General features: G+C 41.4%; 1 protein-coding gene across 6 annotated transcripts in view; it reads left to right on the top strand.

Moving 5' to 3' along the window:
• The window catches only part of SLC39A10 (solute carrier family 39 member 10), a 91,273-nt gene that overhangs the window by 46,647 nt on the left and 23,738 nt on the right, over nt 1-20,888 (top strand). Inside the window, exons 1-2 of one of the 6 annotated variants that reach the window (XM_054277706.1) lie at nt 12,171-12,272; nt 13,483-13,636. The exons of 1 other annotated variant lie outside the window; for it this stretch is intronic. In XM_054277706.1, coding sequence (XP_054133681.1) covers nt 13,625-13,636 — 12 coding nt within the window. In that variant the 5' untranslated portion in view covers nt 12,171-12,272; nt 13,483-13,624. Of the gene's footprint in view, nt 1-12,170; nt 12,273-12,576; nt 12,654-13,482; nt 13,637-20,888 lie in introns of those variants that run through there. 4 more of the 6 variants (XM_054277709.1, XM_054277707.1, XM_054277710.1 and 1 more) reach the window with 4 other exon arrangements.

The raw sequence follows: 20,888 nt of genomic DNA on the forward strand, positions 1-20,888 counted from the left end.
AAATGCTTTGAACTCTTGAATCAGAGCCTGGTAAAGGTAAGTACCGTGTTCCTTTGTAAATCTGTTTGATCATCGTTTTCAGGGAAAAAAATTAAACCAAGTGAATTTCCTTTGGGTTCATTAGGTGTCTACTGAAAACGGTTGTTTCAGGGTAATAGAAACCTTTAGAAATCTTTTTCCTCTTGGAACGTCACCAGCCACAAGCACAATGGGGGGCGGAGGGAGGAAAGTCTCACATCCCATTGTCTCCACAGGACTCCCTGTTCCCTACTGAACACCAGTGTCAATTTTTCCGAACAGCTTTGTCTTTCTGCCAAAGATAATGGACGTGTTTGAAGTGTGTGGGTAAAGATTAAAACCTTGTCACTCACATATGGGTTTTTAGGTATTTCAGTAATCATTCCTTCCCTGTAGTTTGTGGATGCTTTGCAGTACTTAAGACTAAATTGTACTAAATCCTAGCTTCAAATATCTCAACAAAGTAGTAGAGCTATAGGTATCAAAATCGCGTACATCACAATTTATATATTTTTTTAAATCATTGTGGAATTAAGTTCTCTAAAAAAGCTCTATCTGTCAGCTTTTTTGTTTTCTGGGAGGCTTCTGGTGTGTGGTTTTGCTCCTCCTAGAATGTGGCAAAATGAAACTAAAGGAAAAAAATGTCTGCCTCCTTTCTAAACTTAACAACATGATTTTTTCCAAAAACAGAAGAGAGTTCAAGACCATAAAAATATTACTGCTAAATTTTAATCCCTTGAAAATAAGGTCAGGGTATAGCAAACAAAGTCCATTGAGGAGAAGTTGGTTTTTTTTAAGACATTAACTTCAGTGGTGCTGTGAAAGTCTGCTCCAGTGTAGGTTCACTATGCAAATGTCAAATAGGAATGTGTTCTCAAGGTCTCTCCCTGCATGGTAGTTGAGGGATAAAACTTAATTCTGGGCAAGTCATTCCTCACCAGTATCTCAGGACCAAATGCACACATATAGCATGTCCTCTGTGTCACCAGGGCTTGGCTGGCTGAGAGAGACACTGTGTGACAGTAGTCAGTGGTGAGAGACTTGAAGGGCCTGCAGTGAGAAGAATGACAGGGCAGGGAGGAGAAATAGTTACCTGAAGTCTCATGTTTGAGCCCTTATCAGCAACAGATTTTTCTCATTCATCCCTCTGTGTCTGTTACTATTCAGTTACAATTCCACCTTGGCAAGCACTGCCACAGAGGAATCACCAGCACGAGTTTAGGTACTGTGTTTCCTGTCCTTCAAACAACCTTCAAACAACCTTGCACTTGGCCTTGCTGAGCCTCATGAAGTTTTCATGGGCCAAGCTCTCCAGCCTGTCCATGTCCCTCTGGATGGAATCCCTTCCTTCCAGTGTGCCAAGAACCCCAAACAGCTCAGTGCTGTTGGTAAATTTGCTGAGGGTGCACTCAACCCCACTGTCTGCGTCACTGATGCTAAAAAGTGCCAATCCCAACACCAGCCCCTGAGGAACATCACTCATCTCTGGTCTCCACGGGGACATTGAGCTGTTGGCTGTGAGTATGACCATCTAACCAATCCATTACCCACCAAGTATCCATCCACCAAATCCATGTCTTCCTACTTCAGGGACAAGCATGTCACTGAGGGACAGTGCCAAGTGCTTTGCACAGCTCCAGGCAGATGATGTCAGTAGCTCTTCGCTTATCCATCACCAACTAACCCCATGCCAGCAGGGGTTGACTTGCCCTTTGTGAAGCCATGCCCTCAGGCTGTCATCACTCTCCTCCTTATTTTCCATATGCCTTAGCATAGTTCCCAGGAGAATCTGCTCCAGGGTCTTGCCAGGCACTCAGGTGAGACTGACTGACAGGTAGATTATGTTCTTTTGAAGAATACACTGACAGAAAAGGACATGGAAATACTGCCCCAGAAGAAACAGAACTGCTGGCCTGGTTTCCTACAACTGGAAGCCAGAATGTCCCTTTGGGGCCTCCACCCAGGTGAGACCGTACACGGAAGTCATGCTAGGAAAAAGGAGGTTGGTTGCTTGTGCAGATTCTTGAAAATACAAACTACCTTATAAAGAATCATCTCATGGTTAGTGGAAGTACAAGACGGATGGTTGGACTGGATGATCTCAAAGGCCTCTTCTGACCTTGATAATTCTGTGATTTTATCATCTCTGAAAAGCTTTCTGTGGCAATTCTCACTGTATCTGTCACACTTCAGGAAAGCAGATTTTCTGAGGACAAGAGAGCAGAGTTGTGTGTTGTCTTTAGAGAGCATTATAACCTATAATCCAAGGTTGGCTGGGTGACTTCACTTGTGGCTCCAGCCAAAGGGCTGAACATGAGCCATACCAAGACAGAAAGCTCTGGGATATGTCAGGAAGACACAACTGTTATGGTGCAATGAAGAGACAGAGATGTCTGGGGGGCAGTTCCATCTGTCTCTGCCAAACTCCTGAAGTCCTGTTCTTTCCTCCTCACTCAGCTTTCTCAGTGACTGCTGATCAGGTTATATTAAAACTAAGAGCTGACTTACACAGTCCTTAACAAAGGACTCTGTCCTTTGGCCTCAGGAGATCACTGAGTTTGGAAACAAATGCTGTTTGTGCGCTGTTTTTCTGTACAACACAAGTGGCATTAAAAAATTGAAAGCATTGCAGTAATATTGATCCACCAAACCCTTCACTAAAAATATCACTTCTTTCTATGTTTCAAATTACAGCTAAATTACCAGCAATAACTTCTGAAAAACCATCTATTGCTGCTTGGCTGTTCACAGTAACTGGGGCTTGTACACTGCAAACCTCTCAGTGCTCAACAGTCAAAGGTTTTGTGCAGCAATTTGAAGTGCCCTCTTGTGAAAACAGCCGCCCTGGTTTTATAACTAGAGCACTACCATAATATTGTTTTTACTAGCTCAAGGTTCAGTTTCAATACAATAATAAATAACAAAACCCTCTTCAAACAGCTCCTTAAAAATACAGTAGTTTAAAAAAGAAACTGCACAGACAGCAACTCTTCTTGTTTAGGGAAATGACTAAAGGCCATGCAGTCTCTCCCTCCTGTACAGGAGGAAGAGGAGAAAGAGAGAAATGACAAGAATCAGCTACTGCTGTCCTGAAGGATGGAGCTGGCACCCAACATCGTGTAAGTGGCCTGATCTGATCTGTAGTGTGTGCATGCTGCTCTCATGAAGGGGATGCCTGCAGGACTTCCAGGCACTGGCAGTTCATTTTCTGATTCACTGTTTTTAGAAGCTGCATACCCAGTCTATTTTTCATCTAATTAGTGATAGCTGTGATATTGTTAATGTCTTCTGAGACAATGGGGCTAAAATCTGTATACTTCTCCGACAGTAAGAAAAGCACATTACCTTAAAACTAAAATCCCTTGAAAAACAGGAACAAATTCTGGTCATTCTTATGTTACGAATTTGACACATCCCCACAATATAAATAATGTTATCCCAGAATCACACTGTCCAAAATCAGTGCTTTTCTGTCATCTGAGATAAATTTGAGTAAAACTCTGTCAGCTGGCTTTGAATTTCCTAAAATCTGGCAATAAGCCAGCCCAGCTTAGGTTCATGTGAGCTGGAGAGCCTCAAGCAGTCTCTCTTCAAGTACCTGCCTTAACTAAAATATTCTCATTTCAAGCTTCCTTTGCAAATCATTAGTAAGTATTGAATTTAGTTTTAGTTTCTGTTTATCTTTAAGAAGCAATGCCTTGAAGCTCCTGTGTACCAATTCCTTCTTTCCATTATGAGTATTGATTTGCCAAAGGATATTCTGTTGTGCTTTGGAGCCTTGTTCTCAGAATTTTAGTAAACTGAAAATCGGACACATTTTGGTCTTCAAATTTCAGACTGCACTTGCAATTAATCCAGTGGATTTCTCTCATACATCTAATAATTAACAGAAAACTAATTTGAAAATGTAAATGACATTATAATGCTTACCCAGCTACAAATTATATTACACACATCTACATTTATGCTAAACTGTCTGCAAAAAATAGAGAATGGTGATTCTCTGAAGTAAATGCTGCTCCAAGTAAGGTTATGATTCTGTGAACTGTTTTAAGGTACTGGATGTACGTAACTACATCAGTGGCCTGATAGGCAAAAGCTGCTCTGAGATTGCTTTCAGCGAGATCCACCACCCACTCACTTTAATGGATGAACAGGGGAAGCAACTTCATGGGTAATTTTTTTTCTTCTGAGAAATAACTAACAAACCTGAGCAGGAGAGAAAAACTCTTTAGAATCATACACATATACTTTTCACATATTTAAGGAAAGCCACCTGTTGGAAGCAGTTCCATGAGCAGACAGTTGGTGAGAGATGGCAGCATGGTTAAATGAAAAAATAAATATCAGTTCACTCACAAGTCCGTTAATTTTGCCCCTATCTGTCCAAAAGGCAGTAGTATTTGGGGTTTGTTTCAATTAATATTCAGCCTTGAATTACATCACTGCATGCTTGCATGCTTGTGGTGCATTTTGGTACACATTCAATAATGTAAATATTTTATAAAGAACAAACTGCATTTGCTGTTCAACATTTTATTTTGAACATTCTTGGGATGTTCTCCTTAACCAAGAAAAGGCATGTACTCATGTTTTTTCTTGGAGAAGTGCACAATAATTTCATTAGAGCTACTATAGAAAATCATTAAGAGTTTACTCTTTGTGTATATGGAAATGATTTTTCATTTGTATTTATGAAGAGAGGGGTTAAGAAATACAAGGCAAGGTTATCTGAGAGGAGTAGAAAGGCACTAACAGTGTGAGTGAAAGCAATTGTTTTCAAAACTAACTTTTTCTTTTTTTCTTTTCAATTTCACTATTGACAAAACTGGCATTGAGTTTTGTCTCTGAGTGATTTTTCCTTCCTTGAGCTTGTGAGTTCATTTTCTTGCATGACATATCCATGGATGGACAGACTGGATGTCAGACCAACACCTCAGCAAAGTTAGTCCAGCCTAATCATTGCAGGAATGCTTTATTTTCTCTCTGCTTGCTTATTGGCATTGCCACTCTTGAGTCTCCTCAGAGCTCTCAGTGCTCTACAACATGGCAAATCCATCACCTGATGGGTCAGCAGACACATGACCACATCCCCTCTGTCACGAGCAGTCTCCTTGGTCCCGTGCTTGAGAAAATGCTCCAAAACTTTTGTTCCCTTCTAAGCAATAACAGGAAGTATTCACCACTGTGAGAGTCTGTCCTGCTGCTGCTGCACTTGCTCTCAGAGGAGTTTGCTGGCTTACTGAAGGAGGTATCAGGTGAGGTTGCTAAGTCATGCAGATCAGAAATAGTTATGTAACATTTACATTTCTCTGTTCTCTTCCCAGTTCTACTGTCCCACATCCCCATGGTCTGCCTCTCCCTGTAATTCCACTGATACTCCTCTCTGGTTTTCACATTTCTTGTCATTTAGACCATATTTAGGCGTCCCCATGATTCATCTTCTTGTGTATCAGCTAAAGTTTACTCCCTTCTTCAGAGATCTTTATGTTTAATTTTACACTCCTTCTTGCATCATTAAACCCAAAATTATCATCCAACTGTGCAAAGGATCAGGGCAGCAACATGGAAAATAAAGCTGCAACACCTAAAAGCACTGTCAAATGGCTGTACTTGAAGGTTTGGAAATTGGGGTGTTCCCTAACACCATTTGCACTCTTCCTTCTGCCTCTTTATTTATTTTCTCTAGAAATCATGAAATACAGGTGTAAAAATCACAAATGTAAACAATGGGGGAAATTCATCAAAGTTTAGGTGCATACCAGCATTTCAAATCAAAGGTCATGTAGTTTTAACAGTGCCCTAAAGGCCAGCAGGTCCCTTCAGTTCCCAGTTCTGAATTACCAGGCATGGAAGGATAAATACAGCTGACCTTAAGTTAATTCTTTCCCTAAACTGTGGGTCAGCCTTCGATATTTTTGATTTTGAGAGCCTTTCTCTTGATTTTAGATTTTGTTACCGGTACAGTTTGTTTAAAGAAAAGCCAACAAAACACCCATTTAGTAATTTGCTTAATTTCTGCAAACAATACCTGGTTTTTTTCCCTGCCACTGCATGTTCTTGTCCCACCTGTTCTCTGTAGGTGTCTCTGAGGTTTTGGATCTGTGCTAAAGATGGGGTGAGGCTGTATGACATCCATTCAAATTCATATTGGCTTCCCTTTCCACTGCCAAATTTCACAGAGGCGCATTGGCCCAGAGGTGCCCCAAACAGGCAGCCAGCAGCTTAAGGATGTCTTGGCTTCCTGATTCTTCCTGCTGATAATGGCAGAATTGCAGGAGTTCAAAATTTGTCATTTCCACTCCCATGTGTGACAGAGGTGAAAGAAATGGGAACTTCACCCTAGCTGCCTACTAAAATCCAGCTTTAGCAGAGATGTGCTTCCACTACTCAGCTAAATCTAGGTCATATATAAAAATACCAATTCACCAAATTAGTGGTTAAAATTTGACAGGGACTGACAATAAAAAGATGCTGACCTTTGATTTCTTATTTTAAGCTCCTCATTGATTTCTTCAAATAATGTCAGGGCCAGTCTCATTAATTTTTTTCCATTCTGTTTGAAAAGAGTGTAAAACAAATTCCTCAGCTTGTAAAGAGATTACATTAAAGCCAATATTTTCTCTTTGGTCAGGTGAGTCAGTTTTGGAATCAGTCGTTTGCTTTTATAAGTGAAAGCCTTTAGAGGAATTTCTACCCCACCCAGGCAGCTAGTACAGCTTTGTTTAATGTTTTGAACCCTGCCTGGCTCCAACAGATAATATCCATATTTATTGATACAGAGGTCTTGTGTGAACATGACCAGAAATTCTTTGTGCTCTGCAATCTCACCCCACTCGTGCTGCAGGAAGCAGCTGACTGGCCTTTCCCACCCACCACTTCCTTTGGAATGGAGATGATATCTCCCCACAACCACTGCCTACAGACAAGATGCCACAAGCAAACAAGTGTTTTCAGCAGGCAGGCAGGAAGGGAGAAAAATAAATAAACCTGAGACTGCAGGAGAGGAAGAAGGCTGTGACACACTTTCTAATATCCTCCAAGTCAAATTTTATCCCAGACCTGCAACCAGCAAATCCTGCCTGTCTCAGATCCAATGAAAGGGCTTTTGACTGCCTTAGAGAGCAGGACTAGACAGTTATGTTTAAAACAAATAATAACTAAACAAAGGAAGAGTCATTTAACAAAGTCAAGTTTGCCAGCAAGCTTTCCTGTGGATAAGTATGCCAGTGTTTGCTAGCCTTGCAAAATTAGCCAAAGGTCATATTGGCTGTTTCCCAAATTGCAGACAAACCTTTGAGTGCACCAAAGCCTTCAGTTGCTGCTGCAGCATCACACCCTTGTGCTTATGTCCTTTCATGTTTATGTAACCTTAAGTCTAGAGCCAATGAAAAAGGGTTTACATTTTTTCTAAAAATGTCAGCCCATGTTTAAAAACAAAACAAAAAAGCCCAGCCCTTCCCCACAAAGAGACCAATTCAAAAACTTCTAAAACAATGACCTTTAAAACCTATATCTTGTTTTGGCATGTAAAAAAATAACAAACAAAAAATTCCTAGATTTCTGTTTGAACTGACTTCCCGTTGGCACTTACACTGATATTGTATTTAAAATTATGCAGATGGTATCATTGATTAATTAAATTATCATTGATTTTGATACTTTTGCTTCAAAATCTGTACAAATGCTCATATATGTTTAGATACTGTCTGAACAGAGGGGTATCTACATGTTGTAAGAGAAGGAGGATAAGAATGGTTTCCAGAAACAAAACCAAAAAGCTCAGATGGATTTCCCTTTTCTTCCCCATCTTACAACTAAAGTAACTTTCAAATTATACTTACTAGTTCATGCAAAGCTAGCCAGATCTACTTTGATTTACCGTTGGAATTCACACAGTTGAAACCAATTAGAGCTAATTAAAGGAACCTGCCAAGGGAAGGCTTCAGAGAGAGCACCCAGTTTGGCAGGTGGGTGGGAAAAAAAAGTATATATAGTTTCTACTAAAAGTCCCATTTTTATATATATGGCCATGGAGTAAAATAAACTTGAGCTTTAAAATCACTGCAAGCAATCTAAGCAGTCCTGAGGCAGTGAAATCCCCCAGAGGACATCACTTCCTATTTCCAAGCACAAGCTTTAATCACAGAATCACTACCTGCTTGTTTAAGTTCCCCCTGATGCTTAAACACTTCCCTTCTGTCCTTGCCATAAGCAAAGTCTCTGCTGCTTCAGCACCAGCCTCAGTGCCTGGAGATGAGCACAGGCAGTGCCAGGTAGTGAAAGCACTGCCAAAGTGCCAGGCAGTGAAAGTACAGGTAAATCTGTAAACACAACAACCAGAGATGGTCTGGCAGAAAATGCAACCAGTAAATTCAGAGCAGGAGAGACAATGGTCAGCAGGTCATATTTGAGACACAGAGTAGGAAATGATGATTTCTGTATGATTCCCTGGTATTTCACTTCAGAGCTCTTGTCAGTGTACTTGTGAGCAAGCTTCCTGCAGCAAAGCTCTTCCACTCCTGAGGAACTGGGTAAAATCCTTCTGCTTGGCAAGTCTGCATTCACAACCCCTGTGCCCTGTTAGCTATTTTCTCCTCAAGGTTAATTCTGCCACTGAATTTCTCTAGCAAACTGAACAATACTTGTTGGTCTTTGTCACAGAAGAAATGGCATTTCTGACTTTGTTTCAGGCTCCCAGAATGAATGAAAGGCAGGGACAGAAACTAGAAAAAATGTTTTAAAGACCAGGAAAGAAAATGTAACGTGTCACAAACCCAGCTATGTTAACATTCAAATGCCTTAATTTCTCATTAAATCTTGGACAAGATGATTTAAAATAAAAGGAGGAAGTTGATGTTTCAAGCCATTACCTTGGCTTTTTCATGAGACATCAGTACTTCAAAAGTAAGAAAATTAAGCTGGGCTCTTCCACCAAAAAAAAGCTGAATTTGCCAATAAGTTCATTTTGCAACAAGTAGTGACATTTTTCTCCCACTTACATAACAAGATTTGTGTACACCTTCAACTACCAGCTTTCTACATTAATTTCTCCCAGTTAAAATAGTTTTCAGTATTACTGTTCCAGTTCTCTAAGGAATACTCTTACTTCTGTTTACAGTCAGAGGCACTATCACGATACAAGAACTAAATCTGTGCACAGAATTATGGAGTAGCTTTGGGGTTTTGGGTTTTGGTGGGGGTTTTTTGTTTGTTTTTTGAGTTTTTTAAAAATAATTTTCTCAAACAAACTACTTCTTTTGTATACATAGACATGTCAACCTTCTACCCCCTCACCTGCAATTGGGTTGTTGCAAGGGGGAACAGGAAAGCAGTGTGTGAGATTTCTGTATGTGTGTGTGTATATATATATATTTATATATATATATATAAAATTCTCTCCCTCAGCCCAAAATATGAGTGTGTCTTCTCCAGTCCTACTCAGCACGGAAGTGCCCTGTGAGAGGAGAGGGAAAAAAACCCCAAGCCAGTTCTGTTCTAAAAGTATGGTAACATATTCCTTTTGAAGCTTGAAAAGTCAGTCTGGGTTTGTTGCATACATTGGTGTTTTCTCAAGCTCTCAGCACTGTTGCAGTGCTGCTGCCCTGCTCTGCTGTTCCAGCTTCCCTGCAGCACAGAAAGTTGTTCCACAGGCTTCACAGGGAAACACACTCCTCAGCCTTTTTTCATGGTAAATGCCTGATCTAATAATTTTTGGTGTGGGTTTCAGAACCTATTTTATAGAAAGTCCTACTCTGTTTTCCTCAAATACTTTAGTGCAGTTCTTGCTCTAAAATGTATGGTGAAAACTGCTAAGAAGCCTAAATGCAAGATACAATGGATACACTATAGGAAAAATATTCTAGATACAAGCAGGCTTTTCAATGTATCAGGAGGAAGCCACGAGCAGACTGACTAGGAAGGCTCTAACCTAACTCAAACTACAAATGAGACTCATTTGTTAGCAGGAAATGTTAGCAGAGGGCTGGCAGGCCTGCTAATGGCCCCTTCTGGATTTAAAATGAACAGATACGTGTTAGAGTGCGGAACAGCTGGAGGGGAGGAGAACCCACTAACAGAGATCTATTTATTGGTACACCTGGGCTGCGTGAGTTTCTGGAAAGTCGCTGTGTAGAATCACTGTTTCATTTTATTAGAGTTCTTGATTTATTTTTAAGGAGATTTTGCATTACTTGAATTTTACTCAGAAAAGCTAACAAATCCCATATGCTCTATTTATTACTGAGTACAATTCCCGGAATAAACTCTGATGGAAAAAGAAAACTTAATTTTAAAATTTCTTTTTCCACTCAGTAGATCTATTTCTAGAGCAAACAGCAATACAAATCAGCCATGTCTATTGATGAATAGTGGCACTGTGATAAATGTCTAATAATTATTGTCATAATCAGATCTGTATTTTAATTGCTGTGCTAAAATTCTGAGAGATAAGGGACCTGCTTCAAGGTAAAAATCATTCAAATCAACATACAAAATGATCTGGTCCAATGCTTTGGTATACTACCTCATAATCACTTTATATCAGTTCCTAAAACTTGATGTGAGCCACTGACTTTGGACTAGTATGGTTTATAGTCTAGTGGTGGATTTGGTAAGACATAGAGCAAAAAATGAGGGAGGAATTATGGGGTTTTTTTCCCCAAAAGTAAATACTAAACAGAAAGAAAGATGTTGGAGGAGATATGAAATTATACATTCTGTCACCGAGACACGAACTTCATGGGTAGAGACTACTCAGAAAAGATTCAGCATCACATAGCAAAAAATGGGTGTAATGTAATGCACACAGCTGATGTGCTTAGGTCATTTGAGAGGTCTACATGTCTTTGTTTGCTACAGTAGCTGCATTAGAATGGACATTTATCACATCTAGAGAAGTTTACTCTGGTTCTCTCTTGCACCGTGACTTCAGTTTAATGCTTACGTGGTTTTTAGACTCTTACAGGTAACAGCTTTCTTTTAGTTGCTAAACAAATAGAAGTAATCCTTTACAAGGAAAAATCATGTAACTTTGGGAGGCTTTTGGAGGAGGTAACCATGGGGTATGCCCCAGACTTCAGACATTACTAGGATAGGATAGGACAGGACACTGGCTCTGCCAGGTCAGACTTAAGGTAGTGTTGGTGTGAATCATCTGGTTTAACAAAGAAACATTTTCAGAAATAATTAAGTTAGTTCCATTCACTAATATAAGACTCTAAAAGCAAATGTGTACATCCTTGAAAATATAGAAAATAGAGGGAAGGTCGGCTTGTTTCTAGATACATTCTAGATACATTGCAGGCTTCTTCCAGATTGAAGCCTGCAATGGGAACACTATTTTTTGGAGGAAAATGTCGTGAAAATTGAATGCAAATTTCTCCAAGAGAAAAATGAAACATCTTAAAACTTATCTGAAACGTTGCTATAACTGTGCTTCAGCCTTTGAACGTGCTGTCTATAAATAACCATTACAAAACATGCTGGTCTATTTCAAACTATGATTTGTTGTGAAAGACTCTACTATACTGCAGGTCTTACGTTATAAACCAAAATGTCCCCTGATCCTCGGCGTTGAGCTAGTGAAGGCTTTGGTTTACCTAAGGTTTGGTTTAGGGGTTTTATTTAGCTCTATAGTTATTGCCTAGGAATGGTGCGTGTCGTGACGAGGGGCTCCACCTCGCCATGGGGAGACCTTCACTGCCTGCACAGGCTTTGGTGGCCTGAGCGAGCCGAACAGGAGTTTGTGGAGTGAAATAAACGAGGGTTAGTGCCCACCTCGGCCCCGAAAAGTACCCCCGTAGGAAGGTACCCCGATAGGAAGGTACGAATACCCCGTTGTTGCTGACGGACCGTCTCCCCAGGCGGCTGCAGAGGCAGCAGTTCAGCCCCGGCCCCGCGGGCCCGGCTCCCCTCGAGGAGCCGGGGCCGGACTCCCTCGGCCGGGACAGGGCTGCGCTGCCCCGGGCCCGCTGCGCTCCCTCCGGCTCTCCCGGGCCCGGCGGCCATGGCCGAGCCGTGCGCGGAGCCGCCGCAGCGAGGGGCGGGCGGGCAGGGCCGCTACGCCACTTTCGTAGCGCTGGAGGAAATGGCTGCGCATTGGGCAGCGCGGGCTGCGGGGCCGCGTGTGCAGGGCGAGCGCGGCGTAGCCGGCTCTGTGAATAGCGCCGGCGGAGCGGCAGGAGGAGGAGGAGGAGGCGCCGCGGCGGTTTGGTACCGAGCGGAGAGGGAGATGCACACGGCACTCGAGTGAGGTAGCTATAAAACCCCATTTGTTTACATGCCCTCCCCCACAGCCGCCCGGCGCCGCGGAGCGGGTGGCGGCCGGCCCGGGCCGCGCCGGGGCGGGGGGGCGGCGGTGCGGGCGAGGAGCCGCGGCGGGGACCGAGCGGCGGTAGCGGACAGCGGCTCGCCCGCGATGCGGAGCGGCGAGAGGAGCGCGCGGCGGCGCGGCCGCCTCATCACGTGGCGGCGGGGCGCGAGGCCGCGGGGTGCGCGCGGGGGGCCGGGGGGCGGCGGGCGGGGGGGCCGCGCCCGGGCTCCCCCCGAGGCGGCGGAGCGCGAGGCGCCGCCGCGGCCCTGGCGCATCCCCCCACCCTCTTTCTTCCTCTGCTCGTGAGGCGACCATGCGGCAGGTAAATCCTCCCCGCCCCCGCGCCCCGAACGGGGGGCCCGGGACGTGGCCGCGGCGCTGCGGCTGCCCGGGCTGCTCGGGCGGACAGAGAAAGGGGGGCGGCGGGGGTCGGGGGCTGCGGCGGGCCCCGTGTCCCGGCGGGTTCGAGCCGCCCGGTGCCCGCTCTCCGCTTCCCTCCGGCAGCCTTCCTGCCGGGAGTGCGGCTTTGGGCGCGCCCGGCCCTGCCGAGCTCGCTCTCGGTGCGGCCACGTGGAGGCCGCGGGTGCGGGGGAAGGAGCCGGAGCCGGCCCTGGCCGCCCGGCGTGGGCGCTGCGGGTGTGCGGGGCGGCAGCGCCGTGCGGGGCCCCCAGGACTTGGCGGTGTTTGGGGACAGCCTGGGACGGTGGGTGATGAACAAGCCCGGCCATTAAATCTTGCAGGGCTTACGGTTGGGATTTAGCGCTAACCGCTGCGGAAAAATCACTCGGGCTGTAACCTGCACGTAACCTTAAATAAGGGTAAGGGCCGAAGGGTCAGGCGGCTTTGTCGCTGTGCTCTGCAGACACAGAAATGATGAGCAAAAAACATTGATTTCCTGTTCTCGACCATCTCTGCTGCTTATGCTGCGTCCTTTGGAAACACGCACTTAACGTTGAAACTGCGGAATAAAATTGCTCTTTAAAATCTCTAGCTATCTTTGTCGTTTTTGGGCCTCTTTGTAGAAATGTTCATGCCTGCTAGTTGATAAGACTCTGAACAAGAGTTGCCCGAGTAGAAATACTTCTGGTTTCTAGCACTCCTAACGCTGTATGTGTGTAAGTAGCAATCATAATGTGTTTTTTTTTATTAAGGTAGGATCTTGTACCATAACACCAAGGGAGCCTGTGATAACCTCGAGCCTGATACAGAGCTGAGAAATGCACACTGGAAGACCTGGTTAGTTTTCAGACCAGCGGAAGCAGTTGTCATCTAGTTAACAAAAGTAATCCTGGCATGTTCCAGTGGGTATGTTCTTGTATCCCTTTGGGTAGTAGTAACTGACACAGTGACATAAAAATAGAACACTTTCTATATTAAAAAGGTATCGTATGTTTTTTTTAATTGGACTTCAACAGAGAATGCCAAATTTCCTCTGCTGAATAATGTGCTTTGCTTCAGATGTGCAGGGAAATAGGAATTGGGACTGAGGCATGCTATGTAACTCCAAAGTGAGGGACTGATGGTTACTCTGAAGGCTAACAGTCTAGCATGGTAATGTAGGACAAGAACTGGAAAAATCACCGAGGTCCCCAAGAACATTGACCAGTGTCACTATACTTTAGCAGCTAAATTCTTGTGCTAAATTAATGGTTAAAGTAAAATTAGTGGTGGTGTCCTGCAGCATTTTTATTTTAGACTGCTTTTAATTCATACTTTAGAGTAAAAAAGTATGCAGCCATGCAACCTATTTCTAAAGGAGAACAGGGTCTACATAGATGGACAGACTGTGAATTAATTGTGTGTGTTTGATGAGATTAATGGTGGCAGTTCCATATTGCATTATGTTAGTGTCCAGGGGTGGGTGCAGAGGCGTTATTATACACTGTTACCTCTCTGGAATAGGCAATATGACTGGAGATTCTGGCTACATAAAAAAAACCTCCAAAAATATGAGCTTTGTTTCAATTAATATCTGTGTAGGTCTTTGTGCTTTGTAGGTCTTCCAGGTTGGCTTACATAAAACCTAGGTATTAAGTTTGCAGCTTATATCCTGTCAGTCATGAAATGTGCCATTACAGCAGAGCTGTGGTTTAAAGTTATTCAAATATGCTCACAGGCTTTGTCTTAATTGATGTTTTTCCCATTGCAAGAAAATAATTTCATTAAATTGGATCATCAGGGTAATTCAGACATGTTCTAGAAAGTTTGCTTGATGTGAAAAAGCACATGCTGACCATCATTACTTTGCCAGTGAGATATATAGATATATATATATATATATATATATATATATATATTTATGTATGTATGTATGTATGTATGGCAAAATTAATGTATCCAACATGGCATAGGTTTCCTTCCTGGTCTTTCACTAAGTAAGTCAAACAGCTTTAATTTACTCTTTCTATTCTTAATACATTTTCTGCAAAGCAGTGGCTGATTCAAGTCTGAAGAGGCTTTTTAAGTAGTGCCCAGATCACACAGACTTCAAGCTTGTATATAGTCCTAAAGGAAGTGTGTTTGGACTTGTTTGCCTTTGCTGCCCAGTTTCAATGTCGTTTGATCATGACTGTGCCTATTGTAAAGACTTATTCCTGTCTCTGTCTCAGTTGTTACAGAAGTGGAAGTTTGTTTTGAATGTGTGATAGGCACTTGATAAATCAGTGATGAAGTAAATCAATTTGAGAACATTTATGTGTTTTCATCAGATGGAATTGCTGATTAAAATTACAAAAGCTACTTAAAAGCCAAAGTCCATTAAAGTTTTTCTGTACGTTACAATTTGGTCATTTACTGGAGTGAAACTTGGTGAAAGGATGGTGGCATCAGTACAGACTGATGGACAGACATAACTGCATGTGTCAGCAGTGAAAATGATACCAGAAAACCTCATTCCATTTGCTTCTCAGTTTGATGATCAATGATGTCAGAAGCCTTGGTATGTCACAGTGTATTATTTTTTAGGATCTTTTCAGAATTGTCAAATTATCTTCACTTTTTGTAACACATTTAAAAATGTCAGTAGAAGTTTCAGAGAAGGAAAGTTTAATGGCAGTTCTGTTCCTTGGGCAGGTATTTTTTCACAGGATTGAGCTTTAGGTGCAGGGTGAGTTCCTTAGGAGAATTTATGCCTTTCGGGAAGCAATTTCTATTCTAATGTGAAGAAAATCTGTGTAACTTCCTGGTTTACTGTGGGAGTCCAACTTAATTTAGAGAGCAATTACTTAAAACAATTTTATAATCTCAAAGGTATTATCTTTGAGGGTGGGCTACTGAAGTTATCTTAAATGAAACTAGTAATTTTATCTTGCTGATAAAGGCCTGAAGTAACACTTAATGCAGAAAGAATTAAGACTGCTCTTACATCATTCTTTAATTACAGCTGAGATATTACTTGAAATACACCTCATAAGGTCTGGTAAGGAAATGTGTACCACTTAGGCAAAGCTAATAAAACCCTTTTTTCCTAAATTTCAAAAACTGATTGAAATGCTGGAAACCATGTCCTGCCATGGTGTAACCTCCTAAAGGAGAGAAAGGTATGTGCTGTGTCAGTCCCCCTGTTCACACTCTTTTAGTGCTATTGAGTCAGTGCCAGTGCTCCAGGCTTTTTGCATGTAATAAAAATCTGAGGAGTAAGGAAGCTAAAGAATAATTGTTTGAAGTCACTTTTGTTACCTCTGTGATAGTGCAAAGTCTGTACAGGTTTTAATACCCAGAAAGCTGGAAAGCAGCATAAAAGACTTGGAAGATGATGGTTTGCTGATGTCAGTCTGAAAAGCTTCTGAGAAGAAGGGGATGTTGGAATTACATGTAGGGTGTTGTACCCATGCTGGGGGACATGATTCATTAGACTGGAAATGTTCTCCTCTCACATGGTGCTGCCTCATCTCTCTTTGCATTTCCTGGCTGCTTTTTCCATTGCTGCAGAGCAGGAATGACTCAGCTGCTGGCCTTTCTCTCTCAGTGACCTGGAGCTTCATTCTCATCTGACTGTCACCTTCTCTGTAGCCTTATGAAGTCTGTGAGAGAAACCTGCCCCTCTTTTTGTTCTGTGTTGACAGTCACAAGTCAGTATTAAACAAAGTAGCATGTCTGTACAAAATGTGGAATATTAACAGAGGACTTAAAACTCTGAGTTTCTGGACTGTTAAGAGGCACAGGAAATTGTATAAGCATTCAGTTTGTGCTTAAGTGATAAGCACAGTTCTGAATAAGTGTGAATAAGTCTGAATAATATCTTAACTGATAAAGACACACTTCTAAAGTCACCAAGGTAGCTGAACCAATCTTGCTTTGGGAGAAAGTCTTTGTAATACTGGAAGCTGCTGTCTAACTGATCATGTCTGAAAGTCATCAGTCTACATTGTGGTTGGTTAGATAAAATGCATATGTGAGATAAAATGCTCCTTAGGTTAAGAATGTGTGACAGAAGTTTCATGCAGAATTTGCATAGAATTGTAAATACAATAAACAGAGACTTTGTGCAGTGTTTCTGCATGTAGGTTTTAAATTATTTAGAAAGAGTTACCAATCACAGCTCCTAGTGAAGACCACTGTAATTTAACATGAATTCCAGGCAGGGTTTGTCTCACCATTTTAAATATAAAGATGCAGATATCTAGATTACCTGACTTACACTACATTCATAAATAGCTCCTTAGGGTGATGATTATTAATGGACAAAAATAATACCTTGAATTCTCAAAGATAACTGTAAATGATAAAATATTTACACCTGGTGCTTTGATATCTATAAATAGTTACCCTTTAACCAAGCTAATTGCTGATAATAGCATGCAACCACATTGAGATTGGAGCAGCAAAGAAAAACAAAGGAAAAGTGTGTGTAATCCTCAAGGTAGTCTCAGTAGACATTGTTCAACATGATTCTTTTTATGGTTTTTTTTTGAGCAATATCTTTGTTAACATTGATTTACATTTTAAATAGGATTGAGTGGCACAGAATTCCATCTAGGATTGCTCATGATAGCCATATGTCATTTGTACAGCTGGCAGCTGAGTTCAATCCCTAGTAATGTCCCAAGTGAGTGTTCCTGCAAGGGGGAGCAGCGAGCCAGGGCTGCTTCTCAGTCCTGCTTCATCCATGTCTTGTACAGAGCAGTCCAGAAAAGCTGCTTCACTGCGAGTGGCAGACTGCACTCTGTGTTTCACATCATGGTTGCATTACTTCCCAGGGCTCTGTGCAATTCCTCTAACCATTCCTGTCAAGGAAGGCCTCTTCCCACCACAGCTCCACTAGCCTGATAAGTACTTTGATCCATGAAATGCAAACAGTATCATATGGGCCATATATATTGTCTGGGGCTGTTTGCAGAATGTAGAAGCTTTTTTTTTTGTGCTGACCTGAACATCTGTCTCTAGGACACAGTACCTCAGCCAAAAAGTATAGTTTTAAATTGTATTAACATACATTAAAACTTGAGAAATGCTACTTGGCTACAGTCCAAATAACGTGGTTGCCTTGCAATACTAGGTTTTTATGCTAAATAAAAAATATTCCTATTTATTTGATGTCTGTTACAACACATAAACAGGATAGAGTTCCATCCTTGCTCTTCTGAACTGTGCTTTGAGGCAATTGTCCAGCAGAGGCATTGCATTATATTAACAGGGTCCACTTGCTCCCAGACCATACATTCAGTAAATAAATACTCAGTAGCTGCAGCAGGATGTGTATATAAAATTTTGCTTTTCATTGTATTATGCCCATAACTAGTTTTTTTTTCACTGAGTTGCTGTCTTTGTACTCCAGATAAGAGACTGAGTTCTGTAAAGTGTGTAGTCTAAATTTATGCATCTGTGTCTTGCAGAGTATGAAAGAGTCACAGAAGTTAATTTTTGGTGGCTTTAGGCAAAAATTCTTACACTGCCTTTTGCTAACTATGTATGTTCAGTAGTAGGGAGAGGAATGTGAGGAGTTGATGCTGCCTCCTAAAAGAACAGATGAAGATGAGATGCTTTAATACCAATGCAGCAAGTATAGCAAATGATTGTTGTTTCCCTTGTATCAAGCTCCATGATTCAAATTAATTGCAGTAAACAGTTACACTGAGTGATGTAAAATACTTTCCCAGTCTTTGAAGATGATACTTTGCCTTGTATTGTACTGTTGTTGAGTTCTTAAAACAGAAATAAAGTTGAGAAAGGCAAATTGCCACTCATCTGTGGAAAATCCTGAGAGATCCTATAAATAAACGAATTTACTGGAATTTTCTCCATTACTGTAGCTTAATTGTTAACAGTAAATCAGCAAAGACAAAGGATTAATTATATTTTATAAACAAAATATTCTCATAGTGAAACACCTAGAGGAGTACATTGTTCTACATATAAAAGGAATGTATTTCTGCAATGGAAAAACCCCACATTTTTTGCTGAGTTTTGCCCATATCCTATGAAAAGTGTCATACAGGAGTTCCTTGTATTCAATCAAGCAGTGATTGAACATTAGTGAAATACCAAAATGATGCCTCACGTTCTCTGCAGGTTTTTGTTCTGGACACACAGTTCCAATTTGCTTCAGTTTTACTTCCTCGACAATAAGCAATGCCAGACCCTTAATATTTCTGCCTCACATATTACCAGTAATACTGTGCTTCCTTGCCCCTCTTGTGTATGTAATCTGGCACTAAGAGTAATATTGGGTATTGAATACTGTGTCTTCATTAATTCACCTTAAACTTGTGTCCCTTCTGAGCTAATACCTTGCTGAGAAAGGTTTATTGTTCATGGTGAGTGATTTTTAAAGCCAGTCAGTATTTGTATCCGTTTGAATGGTTGCCTCCATCACCACACAAACCTGTAATGAGTAGCCAGGTAGATCTTTCAGAATAATCCTGGTTAAAATAAATGATGGCAGGGAAATGGCATGAATTCTGTTGAGGTCTCACCTGGAATGTGGTGAAAATGACACTAACTGGTTCAGCTGGGTATTTTGTTGGTGGATTTGCCTGCTGAAATATGCACTGCTATTTTATTCCTGTGTCAGACTGGATAAGTGTTACTTCTGAATCTGGCAGGACACCTTCACAAACTCCTTTGTCTCCCACAATTACTGAACAGACACATTTGGGAGTTCACTAACTCAAGATGTCGCTGGTTCCAGTAGCTGCCTGCTGTCTAAGAGTAGCAGTCCTCCTGGTTTGTTCTCTTGACTGAGTAACTTTGCTAAGAAGAATTTGAGTGGATTGTTGGTAGAGCACCTTAGAAAAGTCTGTGATGTCGGTTCATTATTTAACAATACAGATTTAAAAATACAGATTTGATTTAATAGTATATAATTTGCAACCTCTTCATTCTAGGAATGGCCTTCACAGGCACTAACTTGGCATAGCACATGTAAAAGTTTGCTTTAGTCTCGTGTTTGAGTGGACTTCATAATTGTCAGCTTTTCTAAATTTATTTTTCTGGTTTTTTTCAAGTGAGATAAGTCATTGGTATAGCAGTAGGCATGCATAATTCCTTTTCTGATTGTAGCAGTGATGAAGAGAGGTTTATAAAGATGTAGGTAATAAACACTCATCAAAGATGCCTTTTATGCCTTCTAACATACCACAAGTACTACAACGTGGTGCAGGGATAGTGGTGTAAGTTATAAGAATAAAAGTACTGCAACTGGTTTTAACACTTTATTAGAAATATTGTTATAGTCTGTTCTGAAGGGAAAGTTGGAGAAATTATTTTCAACTGGCTTTCAACAGGGAATAATTACAATGTTATTTGAGTGCATTTTGAGGTGGCCAGTTGTTTTATTTGTGCTCTATCAGAATGTTCTGTTAGACTGCAGATCAACCAGATCAGTAACTGGTGCTCCCACCTAAAGCTGGGTGGCTCTTTTTTTTGTGTGGACTGTGGTGTTTGTGCAGCTGTACAGTGAGCCAGATAGGAAAAGTAATCTGTCATGAAAATAATCTTTTTTTTTTAATTTTTCTAGGCTTTTTTTCAGCAGAATCTAGTTGTACAGCTGCACAGTGAACAGATCAGCAAACAAATGTGCTGGTGTCCAAAAATGGTTTTGTGGGCATGGGAACGAGAGAGTGAAGCAGTGGGGGAGGGCAGCACTGCTGCTTTAAGTGCAACACCATCTTAAAATATTTGTTGAACTTTAGCTTTGGTTGTAACCAAAACAATTTGCTTGCTTTCAGAAGAAAAATGAAGTATTAAAATGCAGCTGTAACTGGTTTATCTTTTCAAGTATTTCAATCTTACAAGTGCTGGTTGGTATCTTAATAGGATCTAATGGAACAGTATATTTAATACAGAATATTGGCACAAAAGCAAATTGGCACTGTTATAAATTCTGTGCATTAATAGGTGTTTCATGAAGTACATCCAATTTATATATGAAAGACTGCAAATTAATTCTTGGTGAGCAGAACTAGTACTTACAGAACTTCCAAGTATTCTGAAGTTTTTATATTATCTTGAGCTCTGAGAAGGATCCTGTACTCAGCAATTTCTTACAAATAACTGACCCTTTGAAGTAGGCTCTCCAGTTTTCCTGTGTTCAGAATAAATGCTCCTTTCTGGATAA

This window comes from Melozone crissalis, unplaced genomic scaffold (genome assembly GCF_028551555.1).
Source record: "Melozone crissalis strain CALT ecotype California unplaced genomic scaffold, PUWL_Pcris_2 ptg000023l_1, whole genome shotgun sequence".
NCBI lineage: Eukaryota > Metazoa > Chordata > Aves > Passeriformes > Passerellidae > Melozone > Melozone crissalis.